This window comes from Anarhichas minor, unplaced genomic scaffold (assembly GCF_050575085.1).
Source record: "Anarhichas minor isolate MPS153535 unplaced genomic scaffold, ASM5057508v1 ptg000086l, whole genome shotgun sequence".
NCBI lineage: Eukaryota > Metazoa > Chordata > Actinopteri > Perciformes > Anarhichadidae > Anarhichas > Anarhichas minor.
The window spans coordinates 1,562,098-1,579,147 of NW_027466532.1; the positions used below are offsets into that span (position 1 = coordinate 1,562,098).

Consider the following 17,050-nt stretch of genomic DNA (forward strand, 5'->3'; position numbering starts at 1 on the left):
AGGCGCATGTCTCAGTCTTCATGAGATCAAGGGAAAACTTTTTTATCTGTTACTGATGGGGTCATGGCTGTCTGAGTGTCTTACTGGGAATCCACATCACAAGTAAGACACGAAGGTGCGCAAATGTTACTGAAGCGTGCAGTCCGTTCAGTCCACCCAAAATCCAACCTACATGTTGAGCGCTCAGCTCCACTTTATTCCCCAGGCGTAATGACAGGACTATACACGGATGAAAACATCTCATGTAATGAATGGACACTAAACCACAGCTTTCCCAGCTTATTTAACAAGCCACACCTTACTGAAGGCTGACGGTTGCTGATGCCAAAAATTAAACGCAGCTTGGAGTTGCTTTCAGTTCATTTACATTAAAAAAGATAGAAACCAAACCAGATGGAGGGTTATCATTCGTTGTCAGTCATAGTCTCAACAACAGAGTCACACCATTATGTGCAGGACGAATGAACCCTCTCCCACAGGGGTTATTACCCAGGATGCAACTCTGGAGACTATTCTAAGGATATGTGGCATGTGCCAGTGTCTCCTATTGTTGTCAGATGCAACTATGTTGAATGTAAGAAGTGTCCATTTGATTATGGAGCGGGTCGTCCTTCAATCAGAGGATCGGCGGTTCGATCCCCGGCTCTGATAGTCAATGTCGATGTGTCCTTGGGCAAGACACTTAACCCCAAATTGCTCACATAAATCAATAAAATAAACTTCCAAATTGCTCCTGTGCCTACTGTGTGTGAATGTTAGTTAGTTGTGAAGGGCAGGTGGCATGGATGGGTGAATGATGACATAGTGTTAAAGAGCCTCGAGTAGTCGGAAGACTAGACAAGTACAGACAATTACCATGTATCATTGGAGGCCATTTCCGTTGCATGACAATTGTTGTATTTATTCACAATCTGTGCGTGAGTGTGTGTGTGTGTGTGTGTGTGTGTGTTGATGTTTCAGCAACATTTGGTTCAATGATGTGCAGTTGTAAACATTTATTAATACATTCAACAGTACATAAAGAACAGTCTTACATCCATTATAAATAAATAATACTTGTAAGCCACCATCAATATTCAATAAATATCAGTAAATAAATAGCGTTCAAATAAAAATGGTAGAGACGTTGCAGTTCCAGAATTTAGATGGTAAGACTTCATCTTTACTTTGGATCTGCAAGAGAACAAGATAGCAACGACTCTGTTATTAAGACAGTTCATATTTCTGGATTCGTTTCATTAATAATACAAATGTGTATGAGGTAAATTCATGACAATATAATTATAAATATGAGAATAAACACAGGGCTATGTGTGACTGTTTCTTGTGGATGTGTTACTCACTATATCTGCCGACAGTGTTGCACCCCAGTGAGCTCATGGAGCCTATTCTGTCCATCCGTCGCCCGAAGCAGCCGGAGGACTTCCTCGACGAGTCGTTGCGGACGCTCTTCAGGTTCTTTGCTGAGAGAAACTCCCTGATCGCTGCCTCATCCAGTCCGGTTTGGGGCTGCTGTCCATCTGCTGCCTCCTCTATGTCCAGGCTGTCCAGACTGTCCCTCTCTGCAGAGACTCTCTGGTCCACATCAGGAACTGACTCCTCTAGTCTGTGAAGGAGCACCTGCAACGTCCACATAAGTTAGGTTAACTCTTGCATATTGAATATAAACATTTAAACATTTTGCATTGTGGATTTACATTTACAGGGCGGGCCTTCAAACATTTCTGGTTGCACTTTCAAGTATGGTGATGCATCGGAAGCAGATGTTAAGACCATGAGAAGCATGTGAGATCTTGTCCTGCAGTGTAGACTCCAAATAAACATTGTTAATGTTGTAACTATACAAATGCAGCATTAATTATTTGTTACATACTCATTACACTTATTGTTATTGGCTCACCAATTTAACTTCATGAAACACATATGAGATCAAAGAGTCATATTAAATCATATATGGTCCCAGAGGTCTATACAGGATGTTGCTGTTGAGTGATGATCTTTATTCAATCTATGAGTGGGATTACTGAAATTAGATGCTGTAAAATAAATAAAAGTGCTTGCTTATCTTGCTGCATGTCCCCTAGAACTCCTACTTTCCAAACGCAAGTTTCAGAATCACTCATCTGAAGACTCACCTTTAAGATGTCTATGTCAGTGTCAGTCAAGCCGGTGCTGATGGGATATGTGCTGGACAGCTGCAGCTTTAAGATGAGGAGGAGGCCACAAAGAGGAATGGAAGACAGATACATGTTTCTCTGTGAGTTCCTGTTGGTCGTATCAATGGATGGATGGATGGATGCTCCTTGGCTTCTTTGCCTGGTAGCTGTTTGGATGTTGGAGTCCACAGCAGAAGCCTCTTCTCTTTTATACATTAGCTGGACACATGTGGGTATGCCAGGAATTGGACTGGCATTCCTGACACCTGATTCTGATAACAGGAGCTGTCGGAAACTGCTCCTTTTAAAGCGTTGTCTCTTAGATAAGGGGCATTCGTGTGACATAGCTGCTACCATTTGCTACTTTGTTTGAGAAACATACTTCAACCCCCCTGTACACGGGACATTGTTGTCACTGAGCTACGGGAAGTAGTAAAGTAACAGACATCGTGACCGTGTTTCTAAATTGAGGCGTGTACGTGATTGTGGTGGTGTAGAGGTCAGCCTTCAGTGGGAGGAACACCACTCAGACCAACACTCCACTAAAGGGTCCTTGAGAAGGATGCAAGTGCTACCAGCTCTCAGGGTGCTGCTCTGTGGCAGATTGTGACCTCTGACCTCTCTGTTGCGGGAAGCAAGAATACTGTGAAGCCTCTCATTATGAATATTAGAGTCTGTCTGTGGTGAAGCACACACATTATCCCCCACACTGAACCTCCCTCAGCTCCACAGAGTGTTTTAGCCTCTTTCAGCTCATTGTTTTGGTTTTACAGTGTTGGTTCAGTCTCAGAGCTCTCATCAACCTGGTTTCCGTGAAAAAGCTCTGATGAGCACAGCACAAACAGCAGACAGACACATTTAGAGACTAGCTGGTGAACATATTGGACCCTTATATTAAAATCAGGGTCATTTTTCTTCCTTCTTGGTTTATAGGAACAACTTCCTGTTTGATGCTGACCAAAAATTTAAAACCTGTCAAAGTGTAATCCGGCCTGATTTTTTCAGGTATTTGCTCTTCTTTATTTGTGACATTAATGTAAACAGTGAAGACCAAGCTGCCATAAGGACAGTGGTGGAAGAAGTACTCAGCTCTTTTATTTAAGTAAAAGTACTAATACCACTATGTAAAACATACTTTACTTACATGTCAAAGTCCTGCATTCAAAATTTTACTGAAGTACAATATTATCATCTAAATGTACTTAAAGAATCAATAATAAATTAGGCTGATATTAAATGATTCTTTCATGAGTACTAATGCATTGACATGGCAGCAGCATTTCACTAGTTTGAACTACTTTATACACAGTTGGGTGGTCCAGCAAAAGGGCTTCAAAACAAATCTGCTCTCATCTTTTGTTATTATTCAAATTAAACCATGTGACAAGTTCAGAGGAGAAATGTGTCTTTGGTGGATCTGCTAACAGTTCACAGAATCTCAATCATGACAAGGAGCCTGAACCAGATCTAAAAGGTCACAAGCCAAAGAGTTTGGGAGCCACTGATTTGATTTATTTTACAAGCTTATCGAGTTTTTTTGTATGTGACATCTAACCAGTAACTGTCAGATACATGGAGTCCAAACATTTCCCTCTGACATGTAGAGGGTGGGAATATAAAGTAGCAAGTACAATTCCTTAAAATTGTACTTAATCACATGTAGCCTCCTTTGTAACTTTTACTTTGTACTTAAGTACAGCAGTGGTGGGCCGTCAGGGCCTGCAAAGCCTTCTCTGCTGGCCTAAACAGAATCTCAAAGTTATAGCTATTTTATAATTTAATAATTTTTCTTAAATACACTACATGTATTATAATTTTTAAAAATATTTTTCCCATTATCTTATTTTCTCATTGCACAGCTACTGTCTTCCTCAGTTGCTCTGCTTCCAGTGCAGCTTGTTTTAAGTAGAGCTTTTATCCAATCAGATTTCACCTCTGTGTCTCTAGGTAAGAAGAGAGGCCCGAGGCCTGCAGACTCACAAGTGAATCCAGTGCAGTTTAAGTGAATGGGGACGATATTGTTGATTGTCATAGTGTTCGACCAATCAGATCTTTAGTTTGACATGTTGGGCGTATTCTTTGACGTGCCAGAGCCTGCTAGCTGGCCTCCAGCTGAGTCAGCTATAGGCCAGCTAGCATTAATGCAGCTGGCTCAACATTAACGTGCGCCGTGATTGGTCAGTGGGCTAGCGTGACTGTTTTGAAGCTGAAGCAGCTAGCAGAAGTTAGTAGTAGTAGTAACAGTTCAAGTTGAAAGATATGTAAGAAGTTATGACATTGACATTACATTTTCAGCGTTTTGCTTCGTGTATATTCTTTTTTTTTACCAAGCTTTGTTTTTTTAATACTCAATGGCTGAAGGAGGAGAAAAGGATTTCTGGAGAAGGACATTTCAGGGAAAGCTGGACAGGGTCGGTCAACCCCACAGCTAGCGGTCCTGAACCAGCATGGAAAAGGATTTGTACGAACGGTATTTCAGCATCAGAGAAGCGTTGCACATTTTATTGCTGGGAATGCGTTTTATTTGCAACTGAGCGTCTTGGTGTTTGGAGCTACGCTACGCTAACCAAGGCAGCAAAACGACACCATAGACAGGACAGGACACTTACAAGCTACGTGCTTTTGAAAACTTTTGCTGAGACCCGAGTGGATCTACAACTCAACGAACACGTTCACAGGAGGATCTCTGGCTGGAACTGAACTGAACCGATGTTCTGTACAACCTTTTGAACTCTTTGTAATCAAAGAAAGGAGGATGGACTTTGTCTTTAAGTGAACAGCAGCTTTGGTAAGTGAAGTGCTTTTGTGTTTTTACCTCTGCAGTAGCGTTACTACTGTGTTCATTTGTCTATGGTGTCGTTTTTATGATACGGTTGATGTTGTTCCCTCTAATGTGAATAATATTTGAATGGTGCTCTTTAGTGTGCGGTGGAATACTGTTTTAGCGCTGCAGGTCTGCTGTCATACTTTGTTGTGATATGAATATATGTGACTGGTTCTTGTGAGTTTGTTCTTGTCGTGTTAATTACATTGATTCTGACTATGCATCATTGTCCGTTAATTACGAAGCATCCCATCATCGCGGGGTTAGGGTCGGACATTTTATTCTCTGTTTGGGCTTTTGATTTCTTTAACAAAGCAAGAATGATGGTCTGGAGAAATGGGGATTGTGTGGCGATTGCTTTAGCCCTGATTGAATCAGTAGGGAACAGCTAAACGCTGTGGGGAGAGTGTAGCGTGTGTGCTGCTGTTGTTTTCCGCTAAGCTAGTTTAGCGTCGCGTGTAGAATGTTTTTCTTCGGGGGTCGGAGTGTCAGACAGCTGTCTGTTACGTCATGTGGGTTGCCAGTTTGAGCAAAGTCCACCGAAAACATTATATTTCCCACAATTTAAGTTTCTGCGTTTTCCAAATGCACTAGTATTATTCAAACGTATTGTTCGGTTTAATACGAATACGTGTATTGTTACACCCCTAGAAACAAATAATAACCGTATAGCTGTGGCGCCATAATGAGATTATTAAGAGATGGAACTGTAGTAGGACAGCACTGAAGGCCCAGGTATAAAATGCACGGCCCGCCACTGAAGTACAGTAATCACATGTAGCCTCCTTTGTAACTTTTACTTTGTACTTAAGTACAGTAATCACATGTAGCCTCCTTTGTAACTTTTACTTTGTCCACTGCATCCCTTTTAAGAGGGAAGAATTAAGCTGTTTTCTGGAAACTTTATCAACCTTGTGAAATAATTAGATTTTCATTCATTATTTGTGACGTGACGTTTGTGAACGTACCTAAAACACGCTTCACGTGTTTTGATCCAGCGTACAGACTACACGGCTTTTTCCCAGTTAATGCCATGCAGTCACTGAATCATGCAGTTGATCACATGTTGAGGGATCCCGTCGTCACTGTGGAACCAGATCCTTCACACCATATCTCAGCCATCTGAGGTACAGGTCGATCGTTCTGATGCAGACTCCATCGAGCCCTTATTATTTTGGGACCGACTTCTGCATGTTCCACCAGATGAAGGCGTTTATCTGCCAGAGACTGAAACGTCCATCACCTATTAGCCTTTTCCCCCCGTGCATTTCTGGATTATTTACGGTTCGTTAGCAAGACAATCTGGTGCGTCTATGAGAGCAGCATGCCTCTCATAATTCCAGCAACGTCACTCATGTTATTCAATTCAATTCAATTCAATTTATTTTTGTATAGCCCAAAATCACAAATTACAAATTAGCCTCAGAGGGCTTTACAATATGTACACATTTGACATCGTCTTGTCCCGGGACCCTCACATCGGAACAGGAAAAACTCCCCCAAAAACCCCTTTAACGGGGAGAAAAGAGGGAGAAACCTTAGGGAGAGCAACAGAGGAGCGATCCCTCTCCCAGGATGGACAGAAGTGCAATAGATGTCATGTGTAGAACAGGATAAGTGAATTACAACACATTCAATGTAATTACAGCACATTCAATGTATGACAGAACCACGGCAGGAGGCAAGACCTGGTCCAGGTATAACCCGGATACACAGGAACTTGTGAGGTGAGAAAGCACAGAGACTCTGGTGAAGAAGCAGGTCAATAATGTGCATTAATGGTATCGGTAATATGAAATAGTAATGTGAGTAATAATAAAAGTGATATTAGCAGTTGGAGTCAGCAGGGCCATGGTAGGAGGAAGGACCAGGGTCCAGATGAAACCATGCTCCATGGAAACGTGTGAGGAGAGAAAGCACCAGGACTCCGGGGAAGAGACAAAGTCAGTACTGTGCATTAATGGTATCGGTAATAGGATTAATAATGTTAATAATGAAGATCGTAGTAGGTGTCAGCAGGGCCATGGCTGGTTGAAGGACCAGTGTCCAGATAAAACTGCGGTCATGGGAACCTGTGAGGCGAGAAAGCACAAATACTCCGGGGAAGAAGTAAAGTTAGTAATGAGCATTAATGGGACATCAATGCATACAGACAGAGATGAAGAAGAGGAGAGAGGTGCTCAGTGTATCCTAAGGAAGTCCCCCTGTAGTTTTTGCCTATACCAGTTTGTCTAAGGGCCGGTCCAAGGCAAACCTGAGCCAGCCCTAACTATAAGCACGATCAAAAAGGAAAGTCCACTCTTAAAATGTGGTGAGTGTGTCTGCCCCCCGGACTGAAACGGGAAGCTGGTTCCACAAAAGAGGTGCTTGATAACTGAAGGCTCTGGCTCCCATCCTACTTTTTAAGACTCTAGGAACCACAAGTAACCCTGAATTAATCGCAGCTCTCTAGTAGGGCAGTATGGTATGATAAGCTCTTTAAGATATGATGGTGCCTGACCAATTTGGGCTGTGTAGGTAAGTAAAAGGATTTTAAATTCTATTCTAGATTTTACGGGGAGCCAGTGCAGAGAAGCTAATACAGGAGTAATATGATCTCTTTTCTTAGTTCTTGTTAGTACACGAGCTGCAGCATTCTGAATCAGCTGGAGAGATTTAAGAGAATGGTAGCACTTTATAATAACTACACACTATGAAGCATTAGTTAAGTATGAGTAAACACTTAATTCATCATTTATAAAGCATTGTTCCTACATTAATAATTAATTAGTATGCAGTTCATAACAACAGTTGTAAATGTTTTATTCTTGATTAATAAGCTTGTCTATTATGTGTTTCATTATTGTGTTTTCATACTTTATAAATGATGGATTCCCCATTTGTAAATGAAGTGTTATATATTTTACAAACCAATTACTAAGGAGTTGTAGATGATTAATAAGATAATTTATAAAGTGTTAGTAAATGATTAATAACTTATTTAGATGTACATTATTCATGCATTTATATATATAATGGTTAGGGACTATGTTAATATATGCTTTATAAACGCATATTAATACTGCAATTCATGATTTATTAAGGTAGTTACTACTCGTTAGTAAAGTGTTTTATGTGACCTCATCTAAAGTGAGGACTATCTATGCCTTACAAAGCATTTATAAATGACATTTAAAGGCCAGCAGTGCCTCAAAACACAGTTTTTTTAACAGAACAGGCAAATAGACACAATACAACGTGATCAAGAACATATCAATATTTATTGCAAGATGCAAACAATATACTGTTAAATACAAACCTCTCATCCATTAATTCATGTAAGAAACAAACAAACAAAGACATTCTCCTTCAGGAGAACATGGCTGTATATAAAACGTTTGTAAATATACAACTGGACCTAACCAGGAGCTTTGCATATTAGTTTACATTTACTTATTTAATTATTCATTTTAACCAAGCATATCGATCTCCACTGTTCGTACTTTTCTTCAGTTGCATGTCCCGATGGCAGCCGGCCGAATCTGGTCATTGTTTGCAATAAACGAAATCCCGCTTTCATATGCCGTCATTAATGTGAGACGGACAAAGGAAAGGACCGCTTCATACGTTATCAACGTAGGACAAACGTTACGCTCAGGAACTGGTACAGAAGTGCACTTACGCGATGGAAAACTCCAACCTAAGTTGAAAGGGCGCGCGGAACCGGGCCAGAAAGAATGACTGCTGACGGGCCTCCAATGCCCATCTGTTTGTTTCTTAGTTTGCTGGCACGTAACGTTACACATTATGGAGGATGAGTATCTAGCTAGCCTTCCAGCTAGCACTAGAGGTCCTGAGACAGGCGCACGCTAATGCGTCACCTCCGTTGTAAATAGAGTAATCCAGGTGACAGATGGCTAACTAGCTGTTATATGTGGAGTGGATGTGAATGAGATCGATATGCTTGGTATGAAATGAATAATTAAATAAGTAAATGTAAACTAATATGCAAAGCTCCTGGTTAATGGATGAGAGGTTTGTATTTAACAGTATATTGTTTGCATCTTGCAATAAATATTAATATGTTTTTGATCACTTTGTGTTGTGTCTATTTGCCTGTTCTCTTCAAAAACTGTGTTTTGAGGCACTGCTGGCCTTTAAATGTCATTTATAAATGCTTTGTAAGACATAGATAGTCCTCACTTTAGATGAGGTCACATAAAACACTTTACTAAGGAGTAGTAACTACCTTAATAAATCATGAATTAATCATGAATTGCAGTACTAATATGCATTTATAAAGCATATATTAACATAGTCCCTAACCATTATATATATAAATGCATTAATTATGTACATCTAAATAAGTTATTAATCATTTACTAACACTTTATAAATTATCTTATTAATCATCTACAATTCCTTAATAATTGGTTTGTAAAATATATAACTCTTCATTTACAAATGGGGAATCCATCATTTATAAAGCATGAAAACACAATAATGAAACACATAATAGACGAGCTTATTCATCAAGAATAAAACATTTATAACTGTTGTTATGAACTGCATACTAATGAATTATTAATGAAGGAACAATGCTTTATAAATGATGAATTAAGTGTTTACTCATACTTAACTAATGCTTCATAGTGTGTAGTTATTATAAAGTGCTACCAAGAGAGGTATTAGAGCAGCCTGAAAATAAGGAATTGCAGTAATCTAGTCTAGAGGTAACAAATGCATGAACTAATTTCTCTGCATCGCTTTGAGACAGGATGTGCCTGATTTTTGAAATATTACGTAGGTGAAAAAAGGCAGTCCTAGAAATTAGTTTTATCTGAGAGTTAAAAGACAAATCCTGATCAAAGGTAACTCCAAGATTCTTTACGGTGCTGTTGGATGCCAGCGCAATGCCATCTAGAGAAACTATATCATTAGATAACTGATTTCGGAGGTGTTCTGGGCCTAGTAGAATAACTTCAGTTTTGTCTGAGTTTAACATCAGGAAGTTGCAGGTCATCCAGGTTTTTATGCCCTTAAGACATGCTTGCAGTTTAGCGAGCTGGTTGGTTTCATCTGGTTTGATCGATATATATAATTGAGTATCATCTGCATAACATCCATCCATCCATCCATCCATTTTCCTCCGCTTATCCAGGGTCGGGTCGCGGTGGCAACAGGCCAAGCAGGCTGACCCAGACTTCCCTCTCACCGGCAACATGTTCCAGCTCATTCTGGGGGATCCCAAGGCGTTCCCAGGCCAGCTGGGAGATGTAATCCCTCCAGCGTGTTCTGGGTCTTCCCCGGGGTCTCTTCCCAGTTGGACGTGCCTGGAAAACCTCCAGTGGGAGGCGTCCAGGAGGCATCATAATTAGATGCCCGAACCACCTCAGCTGACTCCTTTCGACGCGAAGGAGTAGCGGCTCGACTCCAAGCTCCCTCCTGATGACCGAGCTCCTTACCCTATCTCTAAGGCTGAGCCCGGCCACCCTACGGAGGAAGCTCATTTCGGCCGCTTGTAGCCGCGACCTTGTCCTTTCGGTCACGACCCAGAGTTCGTGACCATAGGTGAGGGTAGGAACGTAGACCGAGTGGTAAATTGAGAGCTTTGCCTTCCGGCTCAGCTCCCCCTTCATCAAGACGGTCCGGTGCAGCGCCTGCTTTACTGCTGCAGCCGCACCGATCCGTCTGTCGATCTCCCGCTCCATCTTACCCTCACTCGTGAACAAGACCCCGAGATACTTGAACTCCTTCGCTTGAGGTAGGCACTCCGTCCCCACCTGGAGGGAGCAATCCACCGGTTTCCGGCAGAGCACCATGGCCTCAGATTTGGAGGTGCTAACTCTCATCCCCGCTGCTTCACACTCGGCTGCAAACCGCCCCAGTGAATGCTGGAGGTCACGATCCGAGGAGGCTAACAGGACCACATCATCTGCAAACAGCAGAGAGGCAATCCCGAGACCCCCGAACCTGACATTCTCCACCCCCCGACTGCGCCTAGATATCCTGTCCATGAAAGTCACGAACAGGACCGGAGACAAGGGGCAGCCCTGGCGGAGGCCAACACCCACCGGGAACGTGTCTGACTTATTGCCGAGAATGCGGACACAGCTCCTACTGCAGTCGTACAGAGACCGGATCGCCCGTTGTAATGGGTCCGGCACCCCATACTCCCGCAGCACCCCCCACAAGAACCCCCGAGGGACCCGGTCGAAAGCCTTCTCCAAGTCCACAAAGCACATCTAGACTGGTTGGGCAAACTCCCAGAACCCCTCCAGTAGTCTTGCGAGGGTAAAGAGCTGGTCCACTGTTCCACAGCCGGGACGGAATCCGCATTGCTCCAGGTTCTCGGGTTGCCGCCACGACAGGCACCGATGACCTTCCGGCAACAGCTCCTAGCGGCCGCGTCCACAATAGAGGCTTTGAACATGGTCCATTCGGATTCCATGTCCCCAACCTCCCTCAGGATGTGTGAGAAGTTCTTCCGGAGGTGGGAGTTAAAGACCTCCCGGACAGGGTCCTCCGCCGGACGTTCCCAGTTCACCCTCACTACACGTTTGGGCTTGCCGGGTCTTTCCAAGCGGTTCCCCTGCCATCTGATCCAACTCACCACCAGGTGGTGATCAGTTGACAGCTCTGCTCCTCTCTTCACCCGAGTGTCCAAGACATACGGCCGCAAATCAAATGACACGATTACAAAGTCGATCATTGATCTCCGGCCTAAGGTGTTCTGGTACCAGGTACACTTATGAGCCACCTTATGTTCGAACATGGTGTTCGTTATGGCCAAACCATGGCACGCACAGAAGTCCAATAACAAAACACCATTCGGGTTCAGATCGGGCAAGCCGTTCCTCCCAATCACCCCCCGCCAGGTTTCTCCGTCATTGCCCACGTGAGCGTTGAAGTCCCCCAGGAGAACTATGGAGTCGGTAGGCGGCGCCCTTTCCAGGACCCCTCCCACCGACTCCAAGAAGGCCGGATACTCTGAACTGCTGTTTGGTGCATAAGCACAAACCACAGTCAGGGCCTTGCTCTCCGCAACCCGTAGGCGCATGGAGGCGACCCTCTCTTTCTCCGGGGAGAACTCCAACACAGCGGCGCTCAGCCGGGGGCTCGTGAGTATCCCCACTCCCGCCCGGCGCCTCTCACCCTGGGCAACTCCGGAAAAGGACAAAGTCCAACCCCTCTCCAGGAGCTTGGTTCCAGAGCCAGCGCTGTGTGTGGAGGTGAGTCCAACTATATCTAGCTGGTACCGATCCACCTCCTGCACCAGCTCTGGCTCTTTCCCCGCTAGCGAGGTGACGTTCCACGTCCCTAGAGCTAGTCTATGCTGCCGGCGATCGGCTCGCCCAGGCCTCCCACCTGACCCACCGCCCGGTCTGCATTGCACCCGACCCCGATGCTTATCTCTGCGGGTGGTGGGTCCACAGGGTGGCTGCTCCATGCTGTTTATTCGGGCTGAGCCCGACCGGGCCCCATGGGCGAAGGCCCGGCCACCAGACGCTCGCCGACGAGCTCCCCTCATGGGTCTGGCTCCGGGAGGGTGCCCCGGTTTCCCTGGTCCGGGCGAGGTGACTGAGTCCGTGGGCTGCTTTTCATTGGGGTCGTTATCTGCATAACAATGAAAGTTTATAGAGTGTTTTCTGATAATATTGCCTAAAGGAAGCATATATAAGGTGAACAAGATTGGTCCAAGCACAGAACCTTGTGGAACTCCATAATTGACGTTGGTCTTCATCGAGGCTTCATCGTTTACATAAACAAACTGAGATCGATCCGATAAATAGGATCCAAACCAGTTCATTGCGGTTCCTTTGATGCCAATATAATGTTCTAGTCTCTGCAACAGGATGTAGTGGTCTATAGTGTCGAACGCAGCACTAAGGTCTAACAGGACAAGAACAGAGACTAGTCCTTTGTCTGATGCGATTAGAAGGTCATTAGTTATTTTTACCAGAGCTTTCTCTGTGCTATGATGCTTTCTAAATCCTGACTGAAAATCCTCAAATAAACTATTGTTACGTAGAAAGTCACACAACTGATTTGCAACTGCTTTCTCAAGGATCTTGGAGAGGAAGGGAAGGTTAGAGATCGGTCTATCGTTAGCCAACACCTCTGGATCGAGAGTGGGCTTCTTAAGAAGAGGTTTAATTACAGCTATTTTGAAGGACTGTGGTACATGGCCTGTTAATAAAGACAGGTTGATCATATCTAGTAAAGACGTGCTAACTAACGGTAGCACTTCTTTAAGCAGCCTAGTCAGTATAGGGTCTGAGAGACAGGCAGAAGGTTTAGACGTAGAAATTGTTGAAGTCAGTTTGTCAAGGTCGATGGGAGTAAAGCCATCTAAACATATATCAGGGTTTACAGCTGTTTCTAAGGTTACTCTATTTGTGGAAAGATCGATATTAGTCGAGGGCAGTACATTGTTTATGTTCTCTCTAATAGTTATAATCTTATCATTAAATAAGTTCATGAAGTCATTACTACTGAGGTCTATAGGGATACTCGGCACAACAGAGCTGTGACTCTCTGTCAGCCTGGCTACAGTGCTGAAGAGGAACCTGGGGTTGTTCTTATTTTTCTCTATTAACGATGAGTAATAAGCTGCTCTGGCATTACGGAGGGCCTTCTTATACGTTTTAAGACTGTCTCGCCAGACTAACCGAGATTCTTCCAAGTTATTGGAACGCCATGTTCTTTCAAGTTTTCGCGATGTTTGCTTTAATTTGCGGGTTTCAGGGTTATACCATGGAGCGAACCTCCTTTGTTTTACTAACTTCTTTTTTAGAGGAGCAATAGAGTCTAGTGTCCTTCTCAGTGAGCTTGTAGCACTATCGACAAGATGATCAATCTGGGTCGGACTAAAGTTAGCACAGGAGTCCTCTGTTATATTGAAGCATGGTATTGAGTTAAATATAGATGGAATCGCTTCTTTAAATTGAGCTACGGCACCATCAGATAGACATCTAGTGTAGTAACTCTTGCTTACCGGTGTACACTCCGTTAGTAGGAATTCAAAGGTTATTAGATAATGGTCCGATAAAAGAGGGTTCTGTGGAAAGACTATTAAATCTTCTATGTTAATGCCATATGTCAGAACCAGGTCGAGAGTGTGGTTAAAACAGTGAGTGGGTTTCTGTACATTCTGACAGAAACCAATCGAATCTAATAATAAGATAAATGCAGTACTGAGGCTATTGTTCTCGACATCCACATGAATATTAAAGTCACCTACAATAATTACTTTATCTGTTTTAAGGACTAGACTTGATAAAAACTGAGAAAATTCCGATAGAAATTCAGAATACGGACCTGGGGCCCGGTACACTATAACACATATAACTGGCTGTATTGTTTTCCACGTTGGGTGTGAAAGACTAAGAACCAGGCTTTCAAATGAGTTATAATCTAGTTTAGGTTTAGGGTTTAATAATAGGCTTGAGTCAAAGATGGCTGCTACTTCACCTCCTCGGCCGTTGCTTTGAGGAATGTGAGTATTAATATGACTTGGAGGAGTTGATTCATTTAGGCTGACATAGTCTTCATTACACAGCCAGGTTTCAGTAAGACAAAATAAATCAATATGATTATCTGATATTAGCTCATTTACTAGTACAGCTTTAGATGACAAAGATCTGATATTTAAGAGTCCACATTTAATTATCCTATTTTGTTGCACTGTTGCTGTAGTTTTATTTGGATTAGGTTATTTTGTTTAACTCCTCGATCGTTTATTTTTGATTTAATTAATTTAAGTGGCCGTGGGGCAGACAAAGTCTCTATATGGTTTTGGGTGAGTAACTGCTCTAATGGAAGCTCAGAGAAGTGTGTAAGACTGCAACTCTGCTTCCTGGTCTGAACCCTGGGTTGTCATGGACCAGGTCCATACAGAAACTGGGTCAGATTTGCAGAAATGAGATCTGCTCCATCCAAAGTGGGATGAATGCCCACTTTTATTCAACGATGACTAATTCTGCCAAAACACAAACTGTTCCCGGATCGATTGCGTGAAACTGTTCACGTGAAAAAAACGTTAACTAAAAGAAACGCGTTCATGTTCAAACTGTGGCGTCTCTTCCCACCGAAACAGTTCAGATTGAACACGTTACTGCTGACGATAATTTATTTAAAAATAACAAATCAATATGAATGAAATGCTTCCCCATCTAACACACCGTGACAGGTTTATTACAACATGACAGTGTATCAGCTGCATATAGAGCCCAAAGGAGAAACAAATTGAATCACACAATCGGCTATTATGCAAAATAATTATTTTACTACAATACAAGGCAACTGTACTTTATCCAACATGAAAATAATAAATACATTTCCAATAATTTATCATTTAATAGCTCACATATGAATAGATAAATGACGGTTGTGACTGAGAAGCGTGGACCGGAGAGACTGGAGGAGGCGCCCTTTAAAGTGTCTGCTGATGGGAGAAGCCCGAGTCATCCACGCCTGTTGACAGAACAAAAGACACATCACCACACCGGGTTAACAAGCACTTTGTTACATCTCCCTGTGTGCATTGGCCAAAACTGCAGCTGCTGAGCAAAGAGCCACAAAACCTCCAAGTGATGCTCAGTGATGAATGAGCTCTCGGTTTCTCTCTTCTTAAATATTGAAGGTTTTGATGCATTTTCATTTCAGTGCAATCATGAACTGCTCCTCAAATATACACAAACTATAAATAGGGGATATTTATAGATGTTTAAACAATGTGCTTAATCTGTATATTTCTGTTCATGTTTAATCCCTTAGCATTCTGCGTTGGGTCTGTCGACGCTGAAGTTTAAAAGATCTGCATTATACGTTGATGTATAAGATCAGGACACTTAAACGTGTCTGTTTATAATGTGCAATAACTGTATCAGAATCGTTATAAAATCGTGTCTATCTGCACTCACCCCTATATTCTGCCTCATATTCTAACTGCATGTTTCTGTTATTCTACAAATACGTTTTTATATCTTCCTGCATTTCAGGACACCTGTGAGTGTAAAAATAAATTGTCATCCATATAATATTTTCTCATATTGGTCCACACCTTCAGGACTAAACTTCTGTTTCATTTAAAATGAATATTACGCAGCTGATTTAAATAACACCCACCTTCAGCATCCCAGCCCACTGAAGGAGCCGATCCTCTCTAGCCGGACACCGAAGCAGCTCCTCAGCCCGCCCTTCTTGTTTCGGCTCCACGAGCGCTTGGAGGTCCTCATGAGGTCTTTGAAGATACGCGCAAGGAGGCTTTCTTTAGCCTCCAGTACCGAGTTGCTGGGGTCGGAGGAGTCCCACGGCTGCTCCTCTGGAGCTTCGAACAACGACTTGTCTGTGTTTCCATCCTTCTCCTCCTCGGAGGAGTAATACGGCGCGGTGTTGATCTCCTCTTCTAAAAGCTGCTTCAAACTCTACGGAGAAAAAGAAAACCGAGAGAGCTATAACATTGTGAGAGTAGAAACACACAGAAATGCAGGCCACAGTAAGCTCTACATGGATGTCCATCCAACACACATCTATTTATTCAAATTAAAATATGAACTGACTTTATTTTTATTTTACATGATTGCATTGGCTTTAAAATGTGCCATCTTCATATCCCATTTGTTGAGCAGCTGAAAGGTGAACTCACCTGTAGATCAGAAACGGGTTTGGCTCCCACGAAGTTTAGCAGTAACAGCAGAGATAAACAGCAAACTAAGATATGTGCGTTCATTTTTCGATTTTCTTTTCTGTGAGGACTAGTTGGCTCGCGACTTAGTCCGTCCCTGCTCCTCTGTCTCGTGCTGTCTAGCGGGTGGCCAGGTGCCTCCTTTATAGATGACCTGATTCCGTCACGAGGCCTGGGAAAATTAATGAGGTGTGACTAATGCTCCTTCGCGTGGGAGTACAGGCTAACTTGACTGTTGGAAATGGGAACTGAACGTGTTCACAGGTTCAAACTCCTCTGAAGATGTCAGGAGACACTTCAGACCCAGGTCTGTGAGGTCTTGGGTCCAGCAGCGTAAATGTAGACAGTAGCCTACAGGCTCTGCAAGGGCCGGTGGGGTAGGTGGGCCGTAAGACAACTATA

The 17,050-nt window shown here is 43.0% G+C and overlaps 2 protein-coding genes across 2 annotated transcripts; both read right to left on the bottom strand.

Moving 5' to 3' along the window:
- Positions 1 to 1,335: 1,335 nt before the first annotated feature.
- On the bottom strand, positions 1,336 to 2,249 carry nppb (natriuretic peptide B). The gene is made up of 2 exons (XM_076081740.1): positions 2,136 to 2,249; positions 1,336 to 1,620 (listed from the first exon to the last, which is right to left on the bottom strand). Exons 1-2 carry the CDS (start codon positions 2,247 to 2,249, stop codon positions 1,336 to 1,338), a joined length of 399 nt encoding a protein of 132 aa, XP_075937855.1.
- A 13,842-nt stretch (positions 2,250 to 16,091) lies between these two features.
- Positions 16,092 to 16,693, bottom strand: nppal (natriuretic peptide A-like). The gene is made up of 2 exons (XM_076081681.1): positions 16,610 to 16,693; positions 16,092 to 16,388 (listed from the first exon to the last, which is right to left on the bottom strand). The coding sequence occupies exons 1-2, from the start codon at positions 16,691 to 16,693 to the stop codon at positions 16,092 to 16,094; spliced, it is 381 nt and encodes a 126-aa protein (XP_075937796.1).
- Positions 16,694 to 17,050: the final 357 nt, after the last annotated feature.

Bases quoted from the DNA above. Each gene is read 5' to 3' on its own strand.
- nppb (XM_076081740.1), bottom strand. From the start codon at position 2,249: ATGTATCTGTCTTCCATTCCTCTTTGTGGCCTCCTCCTCATCTTAAAG. The intron at 1,621-2,135 runs GTGAGTCTTCAG...TGGACGTTGCAG, and splicing joins CTGACATAGACATCTTAAAG to GTGCTCCTTCACAGACTAGA.
- nppal (XM_076081681.1), bottom strand. From the start codon at position 16,693: ATGAACGCACATATCTTAGTTTGCTGTTTATCTCTGCTGTTACTGCTA. The intron at 16,389-16,609 runs GTGAGTTCACCT...TTTTCTCCGTAG, and splicing joins AACCCGTTTCTGATCTACAG to AGTTTGAAGCAGCTTTTAGA.